The 18,946-nt window shown below is 34.8% G+C and overlaps 3 protein-coding genes across 4 annotated transcripts in view; 2 read left to right on the top strand and 1 right to left on the bottom strand.

Annotated features, from left to right (window-relative positions):
- Positions 1 to 18,946, bottom strand: part of LOC136810908 (polyadenylate-binding protein 2-B-like) — a 276,555-nt gene that overhangs the window by 111,721 nt on the left and 145,888 nt on the right. The window lies entirely within an intron of this gene.
- LOC136810899 (procathepsin L-like) lies at positions 8,258 to 10,772 on the top strand. The gene is made up of 4 exons (XM_067067483.1): positions 8,258 to 8,734; positions 9,140 to 9,331; positions 9,645 to 9,916; positions 10,075 to 10,772. The coding sequence occupies exons 1-4, from the start codon at positions 8,309 to 8,311 to the stop codon at positions 10,172 to 10,174; spliced, it is 990 nt and encodes a 329-aa protein (XP_066923584.1). The 5' UTR covers positions 8,258 to 8,308; the 3' UTR covers positions 10,175 to 10,772.
- On the top strand, positions 15,648 to 17,393 carry LOC136810896 (integumentary mucin C.1-like). Its single transcript, XM_067067480.1, has one exon. It carries the CDS (start codon positions 15,699 to 15,701, stop codon positions 17,160 to 17,162), a length of 1,464 nt encoding a protein of 487 aa, XP_066923581.1. The 5' UTR covers positions 15,648 to 15,698; the 3' UTR covers positions 17,163 to 17,393.

Raw genomic sequence — 18,946 nt, 5'->3', positions numbered from 1 at the left:
CTGGATATCCAAGCTCAAAATTTTAGAAAAAACAAAATTTACCTCAACATACAAAGTTCTAAAATTATAGAGCTTGGTCTCCCTAGAGAATGAAAGTGAAAACCCATGTTTCCTAGCCAACCCAGGGCAGCAAAACAGAAATTAATAAAAAGCAGTCTTACAAGATCTAAAACTATTTAAAACATCCAAAGATTACACCAAAGTCCATAAAAAAGTTTACATGCATTATCATGACCAACCATGTTTTCTTGAAAAATGAACTTGCCTCTGTTTTCTTCTTTTTCATGTTTTCATGTAACAGAAAGCCCTATCTTCACTAGCAACTGGAGGACTATCCTATTTTTGCTTTAGAATTGCTCAACGCCGTGTAGATTGGCCCTTACGGTTTTAGCGAAGTGAGCGCAAGCAAGCGGACTGCATTCTCTTAAAGAGAATGCAAATCGCTCTAGGGAGACCAGGCTGTAAACCAGAGCATAAAATATCAAAAACTAGACTGTGAAATAGTTTACAGCCTGGATATCCAGGCTAGGAGAAGTGTATACAACAACGACTCCGTGTGCAAAAATCTATGGTTGTTTATTTGTAGCAAAATTACGATTTTACTATTCAGCCAAAATTTTACTATTCAACGAAATATTTCACTATTTAGTGCCAACGAAAATATTATGGTTCAACGAAATTTTTGTATTCAACGAAATATTTTACTATTTAGTGCCAACGAAAATATTATGGTTCAACCAAATTTTTGTATTCAACGAATATTTTACTATTTAGTGCCAACGAAAATATTATGGTTCAACCAAATTTTTGTATTCAACGAAATATTTTACTATTAAGTGCCAACGAAAATATTATGGTTCAACCAAATTTTACTATTCAACGAAATTTTTACCATTCAACAAAATATATAAGTGTTGAACAAACATTTTACCATTCAACAAAATATTTTTCTTTCAACCATTATTTACAGTGTTGTTCTTTCTTCCGCGCGACCCATAAAAAAAGAATAAAACACAGAACAATCAAATCTCGAGTCTGTAAACTTGCTAATAATTTTGGGCAGGAAAATCATCTACTTTTGGCGCCGTATCTCCGGGATCTTTGTGGTGGCGACACACGCTTCTTTCGCGCTTTCAAAGAATAGTTTTTATAAGAATATCAGGGTGAGATTTTGATTTTTTTGGAACAATAGACCTATTGTTTAGAACGATAGAAAAATAAGAACAATGCTCAACCTAAAAGAAAAAAACGAAAAAAAAAGACTTTTTTTAAAAGAAGAAGTATGTATCACCAAGAATGTATAAGAGAACTGGATAAACAACTTGTTTTCATTGATTTCTCATGTTCTAGCTATGTCCGCAGTAGTAAATGACATTATTGTTCACCCTCCTCTTGTAATAAAATCATTTGTCGTTCCTTTTTTATTGCCTTGTTAAATAAAATACAACAACTCCAATCCCAAATGGTATCATAAGTTTTCCTCAGAGAGCATAAATCATGGAATTAATTGCTAAAGATATGTCGTTATGACGTTTCAGGTTGAGAGATAGATGTAGAAAACACGCTATCTATAAGAAATCATTGGAAGACACCAGGAATTTTTATACTTAACCCTCATTAAAACCACCATGCCACCGCGTGTCACCAAAACAAAAGTGAAGATGTTCAATTTTATATTTAAATCTTGACACTGGAGGAGTGAATGGCTTAGAGATATTTCAATCCAAAATTTCAGTACTGTTTAACCGTTAGAAAATTGGCTGGCATTTTTGAACTAATAAGGCTATGAAGCTGAAATTTTATTACTTTTCATAAAACTTTATGGGGAATGTTTTGGTTAAAAATTTTTTTTGATTGGTCAATTATTTTGGTCATAATGACAGGTTTGTCGGTGACCACTACCAACCCACAACTGCAGCACAGGCTATTTTGCTCTTTTTTATGTTCTTACTCCAAGATACTATAACATGTTACCAGGTATACTTTAATTGTCCATTTCATTTGTATTGCTTCCATTTCATCTCACAGGACAATTAGCAGCAAAAAATAAATATAAATATGACAAAAAAAAGTATCACGGACTTGAAAAAGTTGAAATGTTCTGATTTTACGCGGTTTTGAAAGTTTAAAACATTTTCTTCGGTTTTGGCGCGCTATAATAGAACGTCACGACAAAATTGTTGATTTAGATTTTAATTTCCATTAAGTACATTGTAAAAGCTTTCAAATAAAAGCAAAATGAAGGATAATGTGTTTCTCCATCTGTTTCAATAGCAATTTTAAGAAACATCATTTTTTTTGAGTTTTTTGGGTAATTTTTACCAATTGTTGATACAATTGATGACGTCATCAAAAATTGCATTCAATTTTCAAAATAATTTTTTGATAAATTTGTTTGTTATAGGTTTAGGCATTGCTGTACCAAATTTCATGACCAAACAATGTTCCTATCCTGAGTTATCCACGGGGGGCACTATGTGCCCCCCCCCCCTTTCAGTTCTAAGGGAGCCAAATAGCTCTCAGTAGGTAGGGTTAAGACATTTTCCTAAATTTTTCTTGAAACAAAAAGTACTTCAGATTTGAGAAAAGTAACTGTAAAGCTTTTTTCTGATTTTGATTTCAAAGTTTCTGTCAGTGAAGGCATAATGACGAGAAGAAATATGGCTTTTATTTAAGAAAAAAGTTTATTAAACAGGACACCAACTGAGGAGCAAATTCTTGGAAATAAATGAAACTCCTCAGGTCAGAGTTCTCACATCTCACATGTGTGGATCATTGCGTGTAATACAAGGACCGGAAAAACAGTGTTCTGCGTTTTATTACTCTTCCATGGAGAAATTTTGGTTGAACGAATATTTTTTCGTTGGCACAAATTTTGACTATAGAAATATTTCGTTGAATAGTAAAATTTGGTTGAACCATAATATTTTGGTTGGCACTAAATAATGAAATATTTTGTTGAACAGTTATATATTTCGTTGAATGGTAAAATATTTCGTTGAATAGTAAAATTTGGTTGAACCATAATATTTTCGTTGGCACTAAAATATTTTCGTTGGCACTAAATAGTGAAATATTTCGTTGAATAGTAAAATTTGGTTGAACCATAATATTTTCGTTGGCACTAAAATATTTTCGTTGGCACTAAATAGTGAAATATTTCGTTGAATAGTAAAATTTTGGTTAAATAGTAAAATCACAATTTTGCTACAAATAAACTGCCATAAAAATCATGCTGTTCTTTTGATACAGTTTACTGAATTCAAGTCACATGGATATGATGACTGCATTCAAATTCAGTAATACACTAATAACTAAATTTAATTTAATTTCTTTGTGCATTCAAATTAATGAGTGTACAATGCAAAAAATCAATTTACTGAATGAACCACAACATTAAACATCCATTTACGTCACAACGTTCCGTTAAGGTCTGCTTTACATTTCAACCTTATTATATGATAGAAAATTCTAGAATAATTGACTTTCTTCTTTCACTTTCCCTTTTATCGTCCTATGCATTGCTTCACACTTTGGTGGTTTTATTTGGGAGTTTTTTTCTAGGGTACTTTGCCCCAATGCTCAAATATTTATGCATCTCTAATATCAAAGGCCTGGTGGTCTGGCGGGCGGAATAGACTTTTATGTAACAGTTATAGTATTTTTACATATAGATAGGGCTTTAGACAGTCACATGACCAATTTTGCCGTGAAGCCTTCAAGATGGTAGAGTTTTTTTCATTCTGATTGGTTTATTTCTCTTTTTAGCTGACTTTGCATAACATAGCATCAACAAAAAACATTTTGAAAAATCATATGACTAGTTTGTGACCTCCAGAAAGAAAAAAATCAGTCATAAGCTGTGTCTGTTATCTTACAATTCCTTCTTTTCATTTGCTGCCAACGCTAGAAGTTGATGGTAGGTAGGCTGACTTACTTTTTACCTTATCTCTAGTCTACTCTTTAACACTCTTTTTGTTACTTCTCAGCTCAAATTTCAATTTTGTTTTTGTATTGTTTGTTTTTACTTTATTCTAGAAGAGATCTAACTTCTTTCTTGTCTGTCTTTTTACGTCAGTAACTTTCACTTTTACTGTTGTTAATTTGTCATAAAGTTCTAGTGGTGTCATGTTTAAGTATTATTTTACACTAGAATAACCTTAAAACAGTAGGGTGGTCAGGCCAAAATTTTCCCCTCAAATTTTGAAAACCAAACTAATTTTATTTGAAAGTCCTTACCTTTGTGAGAAAAATGAGGGGTCATTTGTTAAAATTGGTTAAGTAGTTCCAAAGTTATTCCATTTTCAAACCACAAAAAAACCACCTTTTCAAAGAATCGCCTCCTTACACCACGCCAGCAAGAAATAATTTTCGGAAGCACCAAAATCGCGCCAAAAATGGCGGATGAAATCTAGTCTTCCGTGTGGCGGAGCGTGAGGAGTTTTGCTGGCGCGGTCTGAAAATCGGCCCGATGACTGTTAAACTTTAGCCTATCGCTAATGAGCTGGAAATGATAGCTAAAAACAAATTTTACCAATGAAAAGCTGAAACCCTTAGCTTTCCAACCATATCAGGGTAGCCCTGATAAGATTTCAGGAAAGTGCCGAAAAATCGAAATTTCTTCTTTTTTCTCGATTTAAAGACGGCCCGTAGATTATCGAAAAGGCTACCACGTGACAAACTAAAGTACTATCTTTCCCGCGTTTTATAAAAAAAACCGCGAGTCTATAACTAATCCAGCTCATTAGCGATAGGCATTTGAAAAATGGTGATCAAGGTAGACGGTGGTGCCACGAATTCCGAGTCGCCATTTTTTCACCTTGATGTCTAATAAATGGTATATCTTTTTATTGAAGGTAGGTAATGGGATGGGGTTTTTTTCTTTGTTTTCTCTGATAAATTCTGAGTATTTAAAAAAAAAGAATGAACAAGTTTGGAGTTGTTAAGGATAAGTTATGATGGATGGAATGTTCTAATTTTGATTTTCGACTTTTTCCACGCAAAAACGCCCTGCCCAGCGCCAGTTGGCAACCGGTCTAGTTATGGCGACCGAACGTCTTTGAATCCAGAAAAGTCATACAAAAACAAACCTCTGGAGAATTTCTTTTGGTAGTTATCTGCCTTGACCTATTCCCCGTACTGTGTAAAAAAAATTCTAGAAAAAAACAAGTAGAATCCGAAAGATCCAACTTTGCACGGAAGCATTCGAAAAAGCCGGATTTTTTGAAAAAAATAAAAAATGGCTACCTGTGGACAAAAAAGCTTCGTAAGTAAAAACGTTTCAACTAACACTCCAAAAAATACTTTTCCAAAACGATGAGTATGTTAGAAAGTATTTCTATATTTAAAAATCAGCTCGATAGGGTTTCCTTCGTCTGAAATATTGATAAAAAAGTTGATGCATGCAATCATTTTCGAAATAAGACGTCCAGTCTGCGACCGAAAAAATCGAAAGTGAGAAAAAGAAGACTCTACATTGCAATCAAAACATTCCAGATGCTGAGAAAAAAAAGAAGACTTTACATTGCGATCAAAACATTCAAGGGGCATGCCCGCAGTCCTTAACTTGACAACTCCAGCAATGCGAAGTTTCTAGCTCCGGATTGAAATAACAAAGGAAACCGGTATATTGAATCTCGGGGTAGACATAAAAAATTCCCAGGTTTTTATCAAAGAAGACTCTCTATAGACTGCCACTTTCAAAACAAAACAAAAACAAACTTTACTTTAGAAAAAAATGGCGACTTGAAGAAAAATTCTAAAAAAACATGCCAAAGTGAGCTATTTTAAAACAAAAGAACGAGTGCAAAGAAATTAAATATGAGTTTTTTTATCATCCTGATCAATTCATATGACCTAACCTGCAAGTAGACTGATTTTCTCTTTTTAGCGATCGGTCGCAGACTGATTTTCTCTTTTTAGCGATCGGTCGCAGACTGGTACATCGGTCGGGAACTGGGCACTAGTACCGCTCGCTTCGAAAGTTTTTTATTCTAAGAAGATTGCCTCAAATAAAAAATCAATTAACAAACACGAAGAGCATGTTAAAAGTTGTCTAACCCTTGGTCGAAAAGGATTAAAAAGTTAAGAAGTTTGTGAGAAATTTGAATAAAAAAATTTCGATCGCCAACTGGGCAGGGTACTCTACAGAGGGTGGTTCAGGCCATTCGAGAATTTGTCTGTGTAACAGGGGGGGACGACACAGGATTTCTGAGGGCAAAAGTCTTCACCAAAATTCGAAATTTCCAAGGCAAGAGAAGAAAATGTATGAATTTCTAAAGCAATTGATTGAATTAAAAACGGCAAAAAAGAGTGGAATTTCTGACACATTTTGCAAGAGTACATGAATTTTCATCATGAATTTTCTGACCACCACTGGAAAAAAGAATTATTTCCGAGGCTAGAAAAAATTTTCAAATGTACGTCCTCAGACGGGGATAACGAGCATTTTTTGGAATGGCCCTTTAGATTTTTTAACCCTTTTCAGTCCCAGAGGTTTTACAGCCTGTTACAGCTACCGTGAGATTGGGTAACTTGCATCAGTGGAGGCTAACATGCATAGCCCTCAAATGAAAGACCTGGCTGGTCATTAAAATACAACTATGCAGCTCCGCTCGCAGCTCTACTCTACCATTTTTGTTTTGATTTAATTTTGTATTTTAATGACCAGCCAGGTCTTTCATTTGAGGGCTGTACATGTTAGCCTCCACTGATGCAAGTTACCCAATCTCACGGTACATCAAAGGAAAAAATTTGAAAGAAGAAAATTTGGAAGATTTGGTCAAAATCTGTCAAATTAAGTTCCCGCCAAATTAAATTTTTTCTGTCGTCTGCCAAATTAAATTACCGATAAATTTAAGTTGCTCTATTTATCCCCCAAATGTGTGCTATTTCAGGCTTTAAAACAGGTTTTTCCTTTTTTAATTGCGTTTTTTGGACAAAAATGTCCTTCGTCCGCCAAATTAAATTCCTGCTAAATTTAATTTTTCAAGTTAACGGTCAAATTTTATTCCCTCTGAAAAACCTTTTTTGGCCATCGGCAAGGAAGAAGCTGTAAAAAATCATTTTTGAGCCTACAGTCTTTGTTGCTATTTTATGTAATTTTAAGGGAGGGTAACAAGTAGGCAAAATGGGTACCAGGTATGTGCAAGCCAAGGGTCCCTTTTTTTACACCCTTTGGAAGTCTCTCAAAGGGGTACAAAAATTATTAAAAAGCAATGAGTTTCTGTAAGGGTTCCAAAATAATAAAAATCAATAATTGACTCCTTCAAAGAAAGGGATATTTAAATTCTTGAAATATGGACGAAAATGAAAATGAAATTTTTTGAACATATTCTCTCAGCTAAGGGTGGCAAAAACATCAAAAATGGGCAAAATTTTAAAAATTTCTTGCAAGCCTAGTATATACAGGCTCAGGCTCTTAGTGGAAAGTTTTCCTCCTTGTTGTTGCCTCACAACACTTTTGCTGAGATGAGCAAGCCAGCAATCCTCAAAATGGCAAATTTCAAATGAAAAGCCTAGAAAATAGCACAAAATGGGTGCTTTAAATAAAGAGCCTCAACAACTACTTAAAAGCCACCAAAAATTTAATTTTTCTTCTCTCAACTCTAGTTAGCACCTTGGAGCCTTTGTTTATTTTTTCAATTGTTTTCAAATTTCTTGGGGGGACACTCAATCAAAGAAAAAAGATCCTTACAGTACTGTGCATTTTTAAAAAGATTATTTACCATTTTGAGGCATAATATGGTCAGATTTCCCAAACTTTACATCCTTAGATGCACTTTTGCTCATATTTCGACCCTTACTGTGCAATTTGGGAAGCTTGGGAAAAGGACATTGTCCAACCCAAATAGCTTCTTGTTCAACCCAAAAAGCGTGACTTTCAAGCTAAAGCAACCTTGAACCAACATTTTGTCCTACCCAGTCCTACCTGTAAAATCTTTATTTTGACCCTTGTGGTAGGTCGTTTATCTGTAAGGAATATCAAAATTAGGTCACAGACAAGTTGTCAGGAACTGAACTTTAAAATTGACTGGATATGCCATATATATATCCAGCCTCATTTTCAGAGTTCGCTGTTTTTTGATGGATTAGTGCAATTGTTTTGGCAGGGATTCTGATGCAATGTATTGCAATGCATTACACACTCACCCTTTCATATGTTTAAGCTGGCTAAGAATGAATTATTGCTAAAAAGTGTATATATATTCTCTTTTGTATCAAGGGAACCAAGGGAATATGCTTCTGCTGACCTAAATTTCATTGGTTTTATTGCTATTTTTTAGAAATATAGAATATTAAAATCAACATGATGAAACTATTTGTTCTGGCCAGCATTGCAACAGCTGCTCTGTGTATGACCATTGAAAAAGCTGAATTAATTGCAGATGAAGGATGGCAATTATGGAAATCTACACATAATGCAGCTTATGCGGACTTTAATGAAGAAAAAGTTAGATATACAATTTGGCAAGACAATGTTAGACGTATTACCCAATTCAATCGTAACAACAAAAAGATGTCTTTAGGTATGAATCATTTTGGGGATATGACAACTACTGAATTCAAAGCGAAAATGAATGGTTACTTGGCTGGAAGCAAACAACAAGGATCTACTTTCATGACTCCAAACTTTGCTGAGATTCCAGATTCTGTTGATTGGAGAAAAAAGGATGGATATGTTTCTGAAGTCAAAAATCAAGGACAATGTGGATCATGCTGGGCTTTCTCTACTGTAAGTTTTCGAATTCATCACTTGGCTGAACTGTGTTTGTTATTGGGAAAGCTAAGCTCCATTTAATTTAACTAATTTGGTTACAGTGGGAGAGTCGTGTTACCCTCATGTTTGCAACAATAAAATTATGTTGTTTTTTAACAAACAGCTAGGATTATATTTTGGGAGTTGCACTAGTTTTTCCAAAAATTTGTAAAATTTAATGCTTGACAAAATTTTCATACCCAAGATTTTTGCCAAAAACTCTTGTCTTCTGTAAAAACCCTAGGAAGTGGAAAGAAATTAGTTTCGGATGTCCAAAAATAAGCCCCACAAAAGTTTTTATCCACTTCAGGTAAAGGGTTGTGTGTACAGTATAATTGTTTTTCATCACAAAATTAATGTTTGTTGTGTCTGTTTTTATAGACTGGAGCTTTGGAAGGACAACATTTCAGAAAGACCGGTCAAAAGGTTGATTTGAGTGAACAAAACTTGGTTGATTGCTCTAAAGATTATGGAAACTATGGATGTCAAGGTGGATTAATGGACAATGCTTTCAAATACATCAAAGCCAATGGGGGGATTGATACTGAGAAAAGTTACCCATACGAAGGAAAAGTAAGAGCTATTTCTGGTTGCTGCAATATACATACATATAATTCAGTTATCTTTAATTAATGTAATATAAATGATTCATGGCTTCTTGAATTGATAAGAAGGCTTTTAAAGTACGAAAATCTCTGAAATTATCTTATTTGTTTAACCCGTTTTTCTCGTTTCCTTATTATTTAGAGACAGTAATTTTGAAGTCTTTTGAGGAGATTTCTATAATTGACTAGTTTCTGCTTGTTTCAAATATCTTGTGTTTGATAACTGTAGATCCTTACCCATCTGGCTTTTTAAATAAAATTATTCTCAATTTTTTTTACAGAATCTTCAATGCAGATTCAAGAAATCCAGCGTCGGAGCTGACGATACCGGATTTGTTGATATCCCAAAAGGCAATGAAGATGCTTTGAAGAATGCCTCAGCCACTGTCGGTCCAATCTCGGTTGCTATTGATGCTTCACACTTCTCATTCCAATTTTACAAAGAAGGTGTTTATGATGAACCACAATGCAGTAGCACCCAACTGGATCACGGCGTCTTGGTTGTCGGTTATGGATCCATGAATGGACAAGACTACTGGATCGTCAAAAACAGGTAAGAGTTGAACAAATTGATCCAATAAAACATTCTATCGTAACATCTTGAAAAAAAAATCGATTTAAACAGCACACTAAATTGAAACTGCTATTGAAAACAATCATCGAATATTTTAAAATATAATTTAATGATTTTTGTTTTCTTTCTTTTTTTAGCTGGGGACCAGGATGGGGCTTGAAAGGATACATCATGATGAGCCGTAACAAGAACGACCAATGCGGTATCGCTTCATCCGCATCTTACCCACTCGTCTAAGATGTTTTTATACAGCTTTTCGACCGTAGCCACCAATTGCCGCGCGGGCATTTTTTTGTCCGCTTTATCCCACTAAAACCGTCCCAGTCCCAGTCTTTTTTAATAGACAAAAGAAAAATGTGTGAAAAAAGGAGTGGCACGGGCCTGACTGTGCGACCACGGTCGAAAAGATGTATTAGTGATGTTGTATATTTCCAGGTGCCCTAAATGTTAATCTTTTCTAGGAACTGAAAACTTTTCTTTCTGTTGACCATCTTTGATCGAGTTTTGGTTTCTGATAACTTCGTTTCGTAAAAACTTGACACCTGGGAAAATTCTTTTTGTTTTATATAGATGTTAACAAATAATTTCTTGTCAACGAGCATTTGTACTATTGATGCAATAAGCCTTATTTTGCTTAGTATTTAAAATTTGAAAACGAGTTTTTAAAAAAATAGGTTAAAATAGTAAAAAATCCAACATAAAAAAGTATTTAAAATTTTGACGTTGTATTTTTGTTTTTATTTATCGCCGTTATGACGAAAGCTTCTTTGTATTTTTTTTTCTAATTTTTGATGGAATAAAAAACCCTGAAAAATAGTGATAATATTTCACAAAATATTACAGTTTCAATTATTTTTTGCCTTGGTTACCTTTGGTGGCCTCCTTCAGATAACTTTCAAAAATCTCGTCTAGAAAGAAATTTTACACGAGAACAATAAGTCTTTCATTTACCTTGATCATGGAGGTATAAAGAAACAGGAGAAGTATGCTATTGTAACCATGCTCGCCCTACGATTAAAAAAATTACGAGGTATGCATGCTCATAATCTCATATATCGTGCATTTTTAATGAGCTCTTTTGTTGATAGGTGAAATCTTATTGGCTAACTTAAGTGTCGGAAATAAGATGAGACGAGATTCATTGTTTCTGACATTGGTGTAAGAAAATATTTGGACTAAAAAAGGGCGTGTAAACTTTGCAATCCTTCATCAAATGACAAGATTTTCGATCGACATATTCTTCAAGGTGAACCCTATTGCTTAATACTTTCCTCCAAAATTCTCCAGCGACTTTTTGTCTACAAATTGGGTCTGAAATTGTATGTGCTTATAAAGAACTTTTTATTTTCTGGCTAGAGAAAATATCTTTTTCAAAACAAAATTTAATGGATGCCAAAATTGAACGCAAACCTATTTCGTGGAGCTAAATTTTATTTTATTCTCGTATATTAGAAGGCTAGAAATCTTCGATGCTGATAGTGAGAATGTTCAGAACAGACTTGAGTTCTACTAAAAAGTCGTATTTCGTCGGGCGAGCCTAGAATTTATTTTGATTTATTACATAAAAGAAATCAAAAGACTTTAACGACCAATTACCGACAAATTCATCTCCTGTCTTTCTTTATACCTCTATGCCTTGATGGAACTAAATGTAACGAGAACTTACTTCGGCAAGCAGCCAAAATCTTCAAAAAGTTATTCTTAAATTTAGGGTTTAATTTAGGACTAATTCTAGCGAATGGCATGGTAAATATTGGTTCTTTTTGCCTAAAAATGAATGTTTTAGAGAAAAAGTAGGGTTTATTTTAGAAAATCTCAAATTTTGGGGAGGAATATAGAAAATCATATGTATCCAAGTAAAGAATTATAACTCTTTTAGTCTATTTCCATGTAAAGGAATGATTTTTGTGCAAGGCTTTATGTTTTTCGTTGAATTTAATATTTCAAGAGTGTCCTGAAAAAGATTGTCCGGGTCATAGCGCGTACATCGCTGCCCCAGAGGTCCGAAGGACTAGGGTGGGTTTCGAGCGAAGTACAACGAGCAAACTATGTTGAGAGCTATTGGTATCGCAAGTACATAATCTTCGAGCGAACAAGTTCACATTACGAAACGGGTTACCATGTCGTTCCCAGGAACCGGCTACCGCATGTTGAACCAAGGAATTAACCATGGTTACTCCTAGGCGCTTACAGACTGGTATGGACTGAAGCGCGGAAACCTCTTCTTTCCTGGAGCGGGTCCCGTTACGTAATTTTGCTTTAACATTTCCATTGTAGCTTTACTTGATCAATGATGTGCTATATTTTTCCTTGAAGCATTGAAAGGCTCAGATTTGCAGATTTCCTAAGCATAACATAAGCATATACGCTAGCCTGAAATATTTTCAAGTAGTCAATCTCTTTTTATTCAAAAAGGTTTGCAAGTGGTCAAGTAAAAAAGGACATTCCACGGCTAGCCACATTCCACTGCTCAAAAATTTAAATGCTTTTTTAATCGAATACTGTATTAACAAACTTTTAAAGATTTTACTAAAAAATTTGGTTGGGTGAATCAAAAGAATAATAATTCTTAAGCATATAATAAGCATATTCTATGTCTGGATGCTTTGAAAGCTTAAGCATACTCGAGCCTGACCAAGGGGCATACACTTGCTTATAAAAAAACATGTACTTGCCTAACCTCTTTTTCATCCCTTTCCTCGTTTCAGTAAATTCATATTTTATAGGAAACACATACAGATGTACGTTCGGTAAGCTGAAGCAAGACGACAACAAAATCTAAACAACAATAACTAATCGATGATGGAAAGAGACCAAACAACGTCTAAAGGCCATCGTAAAACATACAAATCATCATCCAGTGTCGTTAAACAATATCTACTTTTACGTTGGCAGCAGTGAAACAATGAAGGCTATATTGCTTTGTTTTGGTATGAATTTGATTGGATTTTATGCTCTTTGGAAAATGTTTGTGAGACTCAGGTAAGTTATGGCATGTCTCAAAAACCTGAAAATTACTATAATTTTTGAAGGCCATTAGGCGGCAGAAAATGAGGAAACCAATGATTTGCAACGAAGGATACCATGATGAAGTTTCGCTGTAGGGGTGTTACCTAATTGTTTACGCCCTTATTTTCACGAAAAACCGCAAAAACTAAAAAATGCTGACGTCAGCAAAACTTGTTTTTTGAATAACTCCAGTTTGGCCAAAGATAGAAACATGAAATTTGGACTGAAGTTAGACGAAAATGAGGGCGAAAATGAGGGCGTAAAAAATTAGGTAACACCCCTACAGCGAAACTTCATCATGGTATCCTTCGTTGCAAATCATTGGTCTCCTCATTTTCTGCCGGCTAATGGCCTTCAAAAATTATGGTAATTTTCAGGTTTTTGAGACATGCCATAACTTACCTGAGGAGGGGAACGACATAATTTTGTCATTTAGAAATCAGCAAAATATCCAAGAGAACTTGCACACGCCCGACGTTTGTCCTTCCTTTTAACAAAATCATTTTACTTATAGTCTTACGATGAGAAAGATTAAACAACGGAATAAAATGCGGGGAGGGTCTGCAGATGTGTTGTTTTGAACGGACTCAAACTAAGGTCACAAAAATAATTTTCGCTAGAAGCCTAGCGAAATCACTCTCTAAAGTTCAAGTCTATTTTATAAGACACCTCCTTCTCACAGACCCACTGGAACCCCTTCCCAACGGAAAAATTGGCAAAAATATCGTCTCCAGTGAAAATTAAACTCTATTTTTTTCCCTATGTTGAAAATAACCAGTTAAGCAAATCCTCACTGCAAAATATTGTGCTATTATTTTTTTCATCCCCACTGAATTTTTTGGCCAGAAAACAATGGAATTCAAATCCCCAGCCATAAAAAAACATAGGAATATCAATTTCCATCGAGTTTAGGTCCGTTATTTTTTACCCCCACTGGCTTATAAAGTCCCACCGGGTCTGTGAGAAGGAGGTGTTATTATCTTATAAGATAGGGATTCACCCAGATGAGATTTGGGTTAGCCGCTTTCGGGTAACGGGTATTTGCGACTCGGAATTCGGAATCCTAATATTTCGGGATACTAAACTCTATGAAAACGTGTGACAAAAAGCCTACCGATAAAGCAACGTTTCTTACACCCCTGTCTCGGTGACCCAGTTGCAGATTTCTTTTGTCATTTAGAGGTTTTAGATAGAACGACATGAGATATATGAGATGTAGATTGACTTTAAGATTCTAAATACTGTAGTGGACTTTACCCTTAGGTTCCCAATAAACGGGGGGGGGGGTCGGAAAATTATGCTTCTGAAAACCCCAAAATAAAGGTAAATATAGGCTAAGATCAGGCTATTTAGAGCAAAATTCTTGAAAAATTAACAAGCAGGTGGGGGGCGTTTATTTGAAACCTAAGAGTATATAGGATATAAGAAGAACTTTGTGAAAGTGACTTGTCTTTAGACAGACTTTAGATACAAATTTTACCCCACAATATGGAAGACTTATTTGCTTTGGGGTACCCTCAGACCTTTCAGGGAGATTGTAAAATATTATGGCCTAATGTAATAACAGAAATGTTGTCCGAGTTATAGAGAAGCTAGTCGAGATTAGGAAATTAGTTGGTGTAGCGGTAAAAAATAATTACGTAGTTAGACAACGTATGAATTTCACTTTACATCAATCGTAATTACAGTTAGTTTTCGCTTCTTGAATCAACTTTCATAATTTTTCCGCTTTACACACATTATGATTCCAGTTAATTATCAACTAATTTGCTACATATGGCAAAAGAATCGATTGTGTTTACTTCTTATAATATTTCATTCAATTTTTCCAAGGATGTACTAATGAAAGAAAATATACAAAACCCCCTCTCTCATAGCCCTGTGGGAATTTTTTCTACAATTTGGATGGAAATTTATATCGAAATCCCAATGTGGATAGAAATTTTATTGTTCTCAGGTCAAAAAATCTAGTGGGATGGTTTAGGAGTGCAATTTCAAATGGGGATGAAATCAAAGTCAATTTCTCAATGGGGCTGCTGAAATTGCAGGGCATATTTCCCATTTTTCAAGGGTATTTTCGTCCCACCGGAGACGAGATTTTTGCTTAATTTTCCAGTGGGGCTGGGGTCCCAGCGCGTCTTTGACACAAGGGTGTCTTTCAATAAGGTCTGTTTCGATAATATCTTCTCCGATTTCTTGGGTGCACTTTTCTATTTCCAACCCTAAAGTAGGTAAATTGTCGGGATCAAATCATTAGATTAAGTAAATTTATTACTGAAAGCTTAAAATAGATTCTGGGAAAAAGATTACTAAAATTACGGGTTGGAGTTTGGAGGATGTCCCCTAGACAAGAGGGGCTTTATTGATATGACCATTTTCTGGAAGAACTTCATCAAGAAAAGATTTACTGTTGTTAAAAGGATAACCTTTAAAAAAACTTATACGTGCTGAGACTAAACTTTCAAGATGTCAACAGTAATGTCTAGTAAAAAACTTTTGTTATATCTATTCCGAGAAAAAACTAAAAGCGGAATAAAAAATATGTGAAGTAATTAAAAAAAGCTATGAATGAATGATACACGTCAATTAGTAACGAAAGATCTTAATTAAGAACTAAATTGAAATCTTCCGAGAAAACCACATTCGAAAAGTTGATGAAATAGGTGATTTTCTTCGTATAAATAAGGGAGAATTCATAAAATTTAATCATAATAAAATCAATGCAATTTATCGAATACATATAAAAAGAAACATGTTGCATTTCACAATAAAAGTTTGTTCGTTGATGCTAATAATAGTATCGATTTGTCATACAGCACCAACTATGAACCCTTCAACAACACATGAAGAAGCCACAACCACAACAACAACGACAATACCGCCTACAACAGCTGAATTAACGACCAAACACAAGAAAGAGCCAGAACAGTCAACACCTACAACAACTACAACTATACCACCAACTATGACTGAGACGTCAACAAAACACAACGAACAGCCAGAACGACCAACATCTACAAAAGCTACAACCACAACAACTACAACACCCACAACAACCACACCGCATACTGCTGAGGCATCAACAAAACATAAGAAAGAAACAGAACAACCAACAACTGTGACCACACCAAATATGACTGAGACATCAACAAAACCCAACAAAGCGCCAGAACAGTCAACACCCTCAAAAGCAACAACCACAACGCCAACTGCTGAGACATCAACCAAACACAACGAAGGACCAGAACAGTCAACACCCTCAAAAGCAACAACCACACCACCTACTGCTGAGATATCAACCAAACACAACGAAGGACCAGAACAGTCAACACCCTCAAAAGCAACAACCACAACGCCAACTGCTGAGACATCAACAAAACACAACGAAGGACCAGAACAGTCAACACCCTCAAAAGCAACAACCACACCACCTACTGCTGAGATATCAACCAAACACAACGAAGGACCAGAACAGTCAACACCCTCAAAAGCAACAACCACAACGCCAACTGCTGAGACATCAACAAAACACAACGAAGGACCAGAACAGTCAACAACAGCTACAACCACGCCACCTTCAGCTGAACAAACAACAAAACACAAGAAAGAAACAGAACAACTAACATCTACAAAAGCAGCAACCACAGCAACGACAACCACAACGCCAACTGCTGAGACATCAACAAAACACAAGAAAGAACCGAAACAATCAACAACCACAACAACTGCAACGCAATCTACTACCAAAACAACAACATCTTCCCCAAGTTTTGAAATAGATTGTCAATTCCAAGATGGTTCATCTTTCAAATCTGGTGATATCATATCTCAACATTATCATCCTGTTACCAAAAAACTATGCTTCAAAGTTTATTGTGGTAACTTGGGCTCTATCAAATCCCAAAACTTCGATTGTGAAGATGAGAAAATAACAGAAACGACCCCAACAACGACCACCAAAGGTTCGGATGTCCAAGGCTCTGGCAAGAGAGGATCATCTTCATCAAAAACAACTGAAAATCCTTTACGTAGGAAACATACTGCATCAATCACATTCAATATTTTGTTAGCCCTCCTGATTATCATCCTACTTGTTGCTTTCATATCAACTTATCGTAAATATAAAAAGACATTTCATTTGAATGCTTTTCACACTAAACGGGACACAGATATTCAGCTTGAAAGTGCTTACTCAAATTCGATGGACGATTTATGATAAAGTGACCTATCTCCTACTACAATTCTCGACACATGTGCAGGTTGAAGCTTTGGGATCCAAATTTTAGGATGACTTAGAATGAAATTTTCTAATCATTAAAAGTTTTTTTTGACTTTTCTTTTCTAATTTCTGATTTTCTATTTCATGATTTTATCAAGATCTTAAAGTTTTTGCGACTTAGTTTTAGTTATCTTAACTTGAGTCATCTTTGCTGGTATTTTAGCGATCAAGAATTGTTAAAGCAAAGAATATTTACAATATTTAAATTCTAAATATAATTTTATAAATTATTATCAAAATGAAATTTTTTATATAAACTTACTTTATTGAGCTTCATTTTAAATATTATTAGTTCCTACTAAAACACAATAAAGCTTAATTTAAAAAAAATCCCTTCCTCATGTTCAAAATAGTGCGTAATAGCAATTACAATTTCTTATCATTCTCGTCAAAATTTCGGGTTCGGGACTTTACCTGTCATTAAGCATGTGATATTTCTCGAGGCTCAAATAGACAATTTCATAAATGGTACCAGCGGAGGGCTGTGATTCAAATGAGAGAAAAAAATATTTTTAATTATGCTAGTTTTTTTAGAATAGACTTTTTCATAAATTACGTCACGAACATCACTTGCCTCGTATTCAAACAAGTTCCATGGTGATCACATCCCTTGAGACATTAAATGATTTTGTTATGAATAGAAAGCTGTTGTAATAAAATCTGCTGGGAGTTAATCACCATGGCAGTAATTTCAAAACGAGGCAAGTGATGTTCGTGACGTAATTTATGAAAAAGTCTATTCTAAAAAAACTAGCATAATTAAAAATATTTTTTTCTCTCATTTGAATCACAGCCCTCCGCTGGTACCATTATCTATCAAAAAATGAAAAGTTCGACCAACACCAAAACACCAAGAAGGACTTCACTTGCAACCAGGAGAAGAAAAGAACGAGGCCTTCTTGTTATCGTCTATTTACAGTTCCTCCAACGTCAAAAACAAAACACCTAAATTTCTAAAATAAAAACTAGTTTGAGAAAAAATTCTTTCTCCTCACAATATAGATTAAGTACAATCTTGTCCTGATGAAAAACCATGACCTCACCATTTTTCTGTTTTCTCTGTGGAAGCCGGATTTCGGAAAAATGAAAATGATAATAAGCAGTTATTGGACAAAGTCGAATCCAATATCGCCGAGTTCAATATCTTTTCTCGTAGCCCAATATTTTTCATATTGGATGAGACTACGTCCAAATAAATGGTTTATTATCCGTTCATCGCTAAAATATTTCTCGTTTTCAAACATAATTCCAATTTATAAGCTCGTAAATCTGGTTTATTGGTAGTTTTTATTCAAAAGTCTTATTTTTATTTTGTGACGTAACGTCAAAAAGAAGATGCTCAATTGTCATTGTGAATATGTAGCCCCCATGGAAGCTATGTATTCGAAAATATTGGACAGCAAAGAAGCCAATCAAATGTCGCCATTTAAGCCCGTCGGATAATAATATGTAATAGTTATCGGACAGTTGCGACACAATACGAGAGATATTTTACGAGTTCCGAGATTTTTCTGGAACGAGTGAAATATTTCCATATTGTGCGAGCAAATGTCTGATAACTATTACTTTTTTATCAGTGACCAAAAAAATGCACTTTTTTGTGTTGGAAAAAAGCGCATGGCACTTTTGTAGCGAAGTGACGTTAGATTGCAGCCGATTGCAGCTACCGCTACAATACAACAACATCTTTTTATATTTTTTACATGTAAAATACAAGATAA

The sequence above is a fragment of the Clytia hemisphaerica genome, unplaced genomic scaffold, assembly GCF_902728285.1.
Source record: "Clytia hemisphaerica strain Z4C2 unplaced genomic scaffold, Clytia hemisphaerica genome assembly, whole genome shotgun sequence".
In the NCBI taxonomy this organism is placed as follows: domain Eukaryota; kingdom Metazoa; phylum Cnidaria; class Hydrozoa; order Leptothecata; family Clytiidae; genus Clytia; species Clytia hemisphaerica.
The sequence above is the reverse complement of the archived record's forward strand: the minus strand, read 5'-3'. Positions and strand labels throughout refer to the sequence as shown.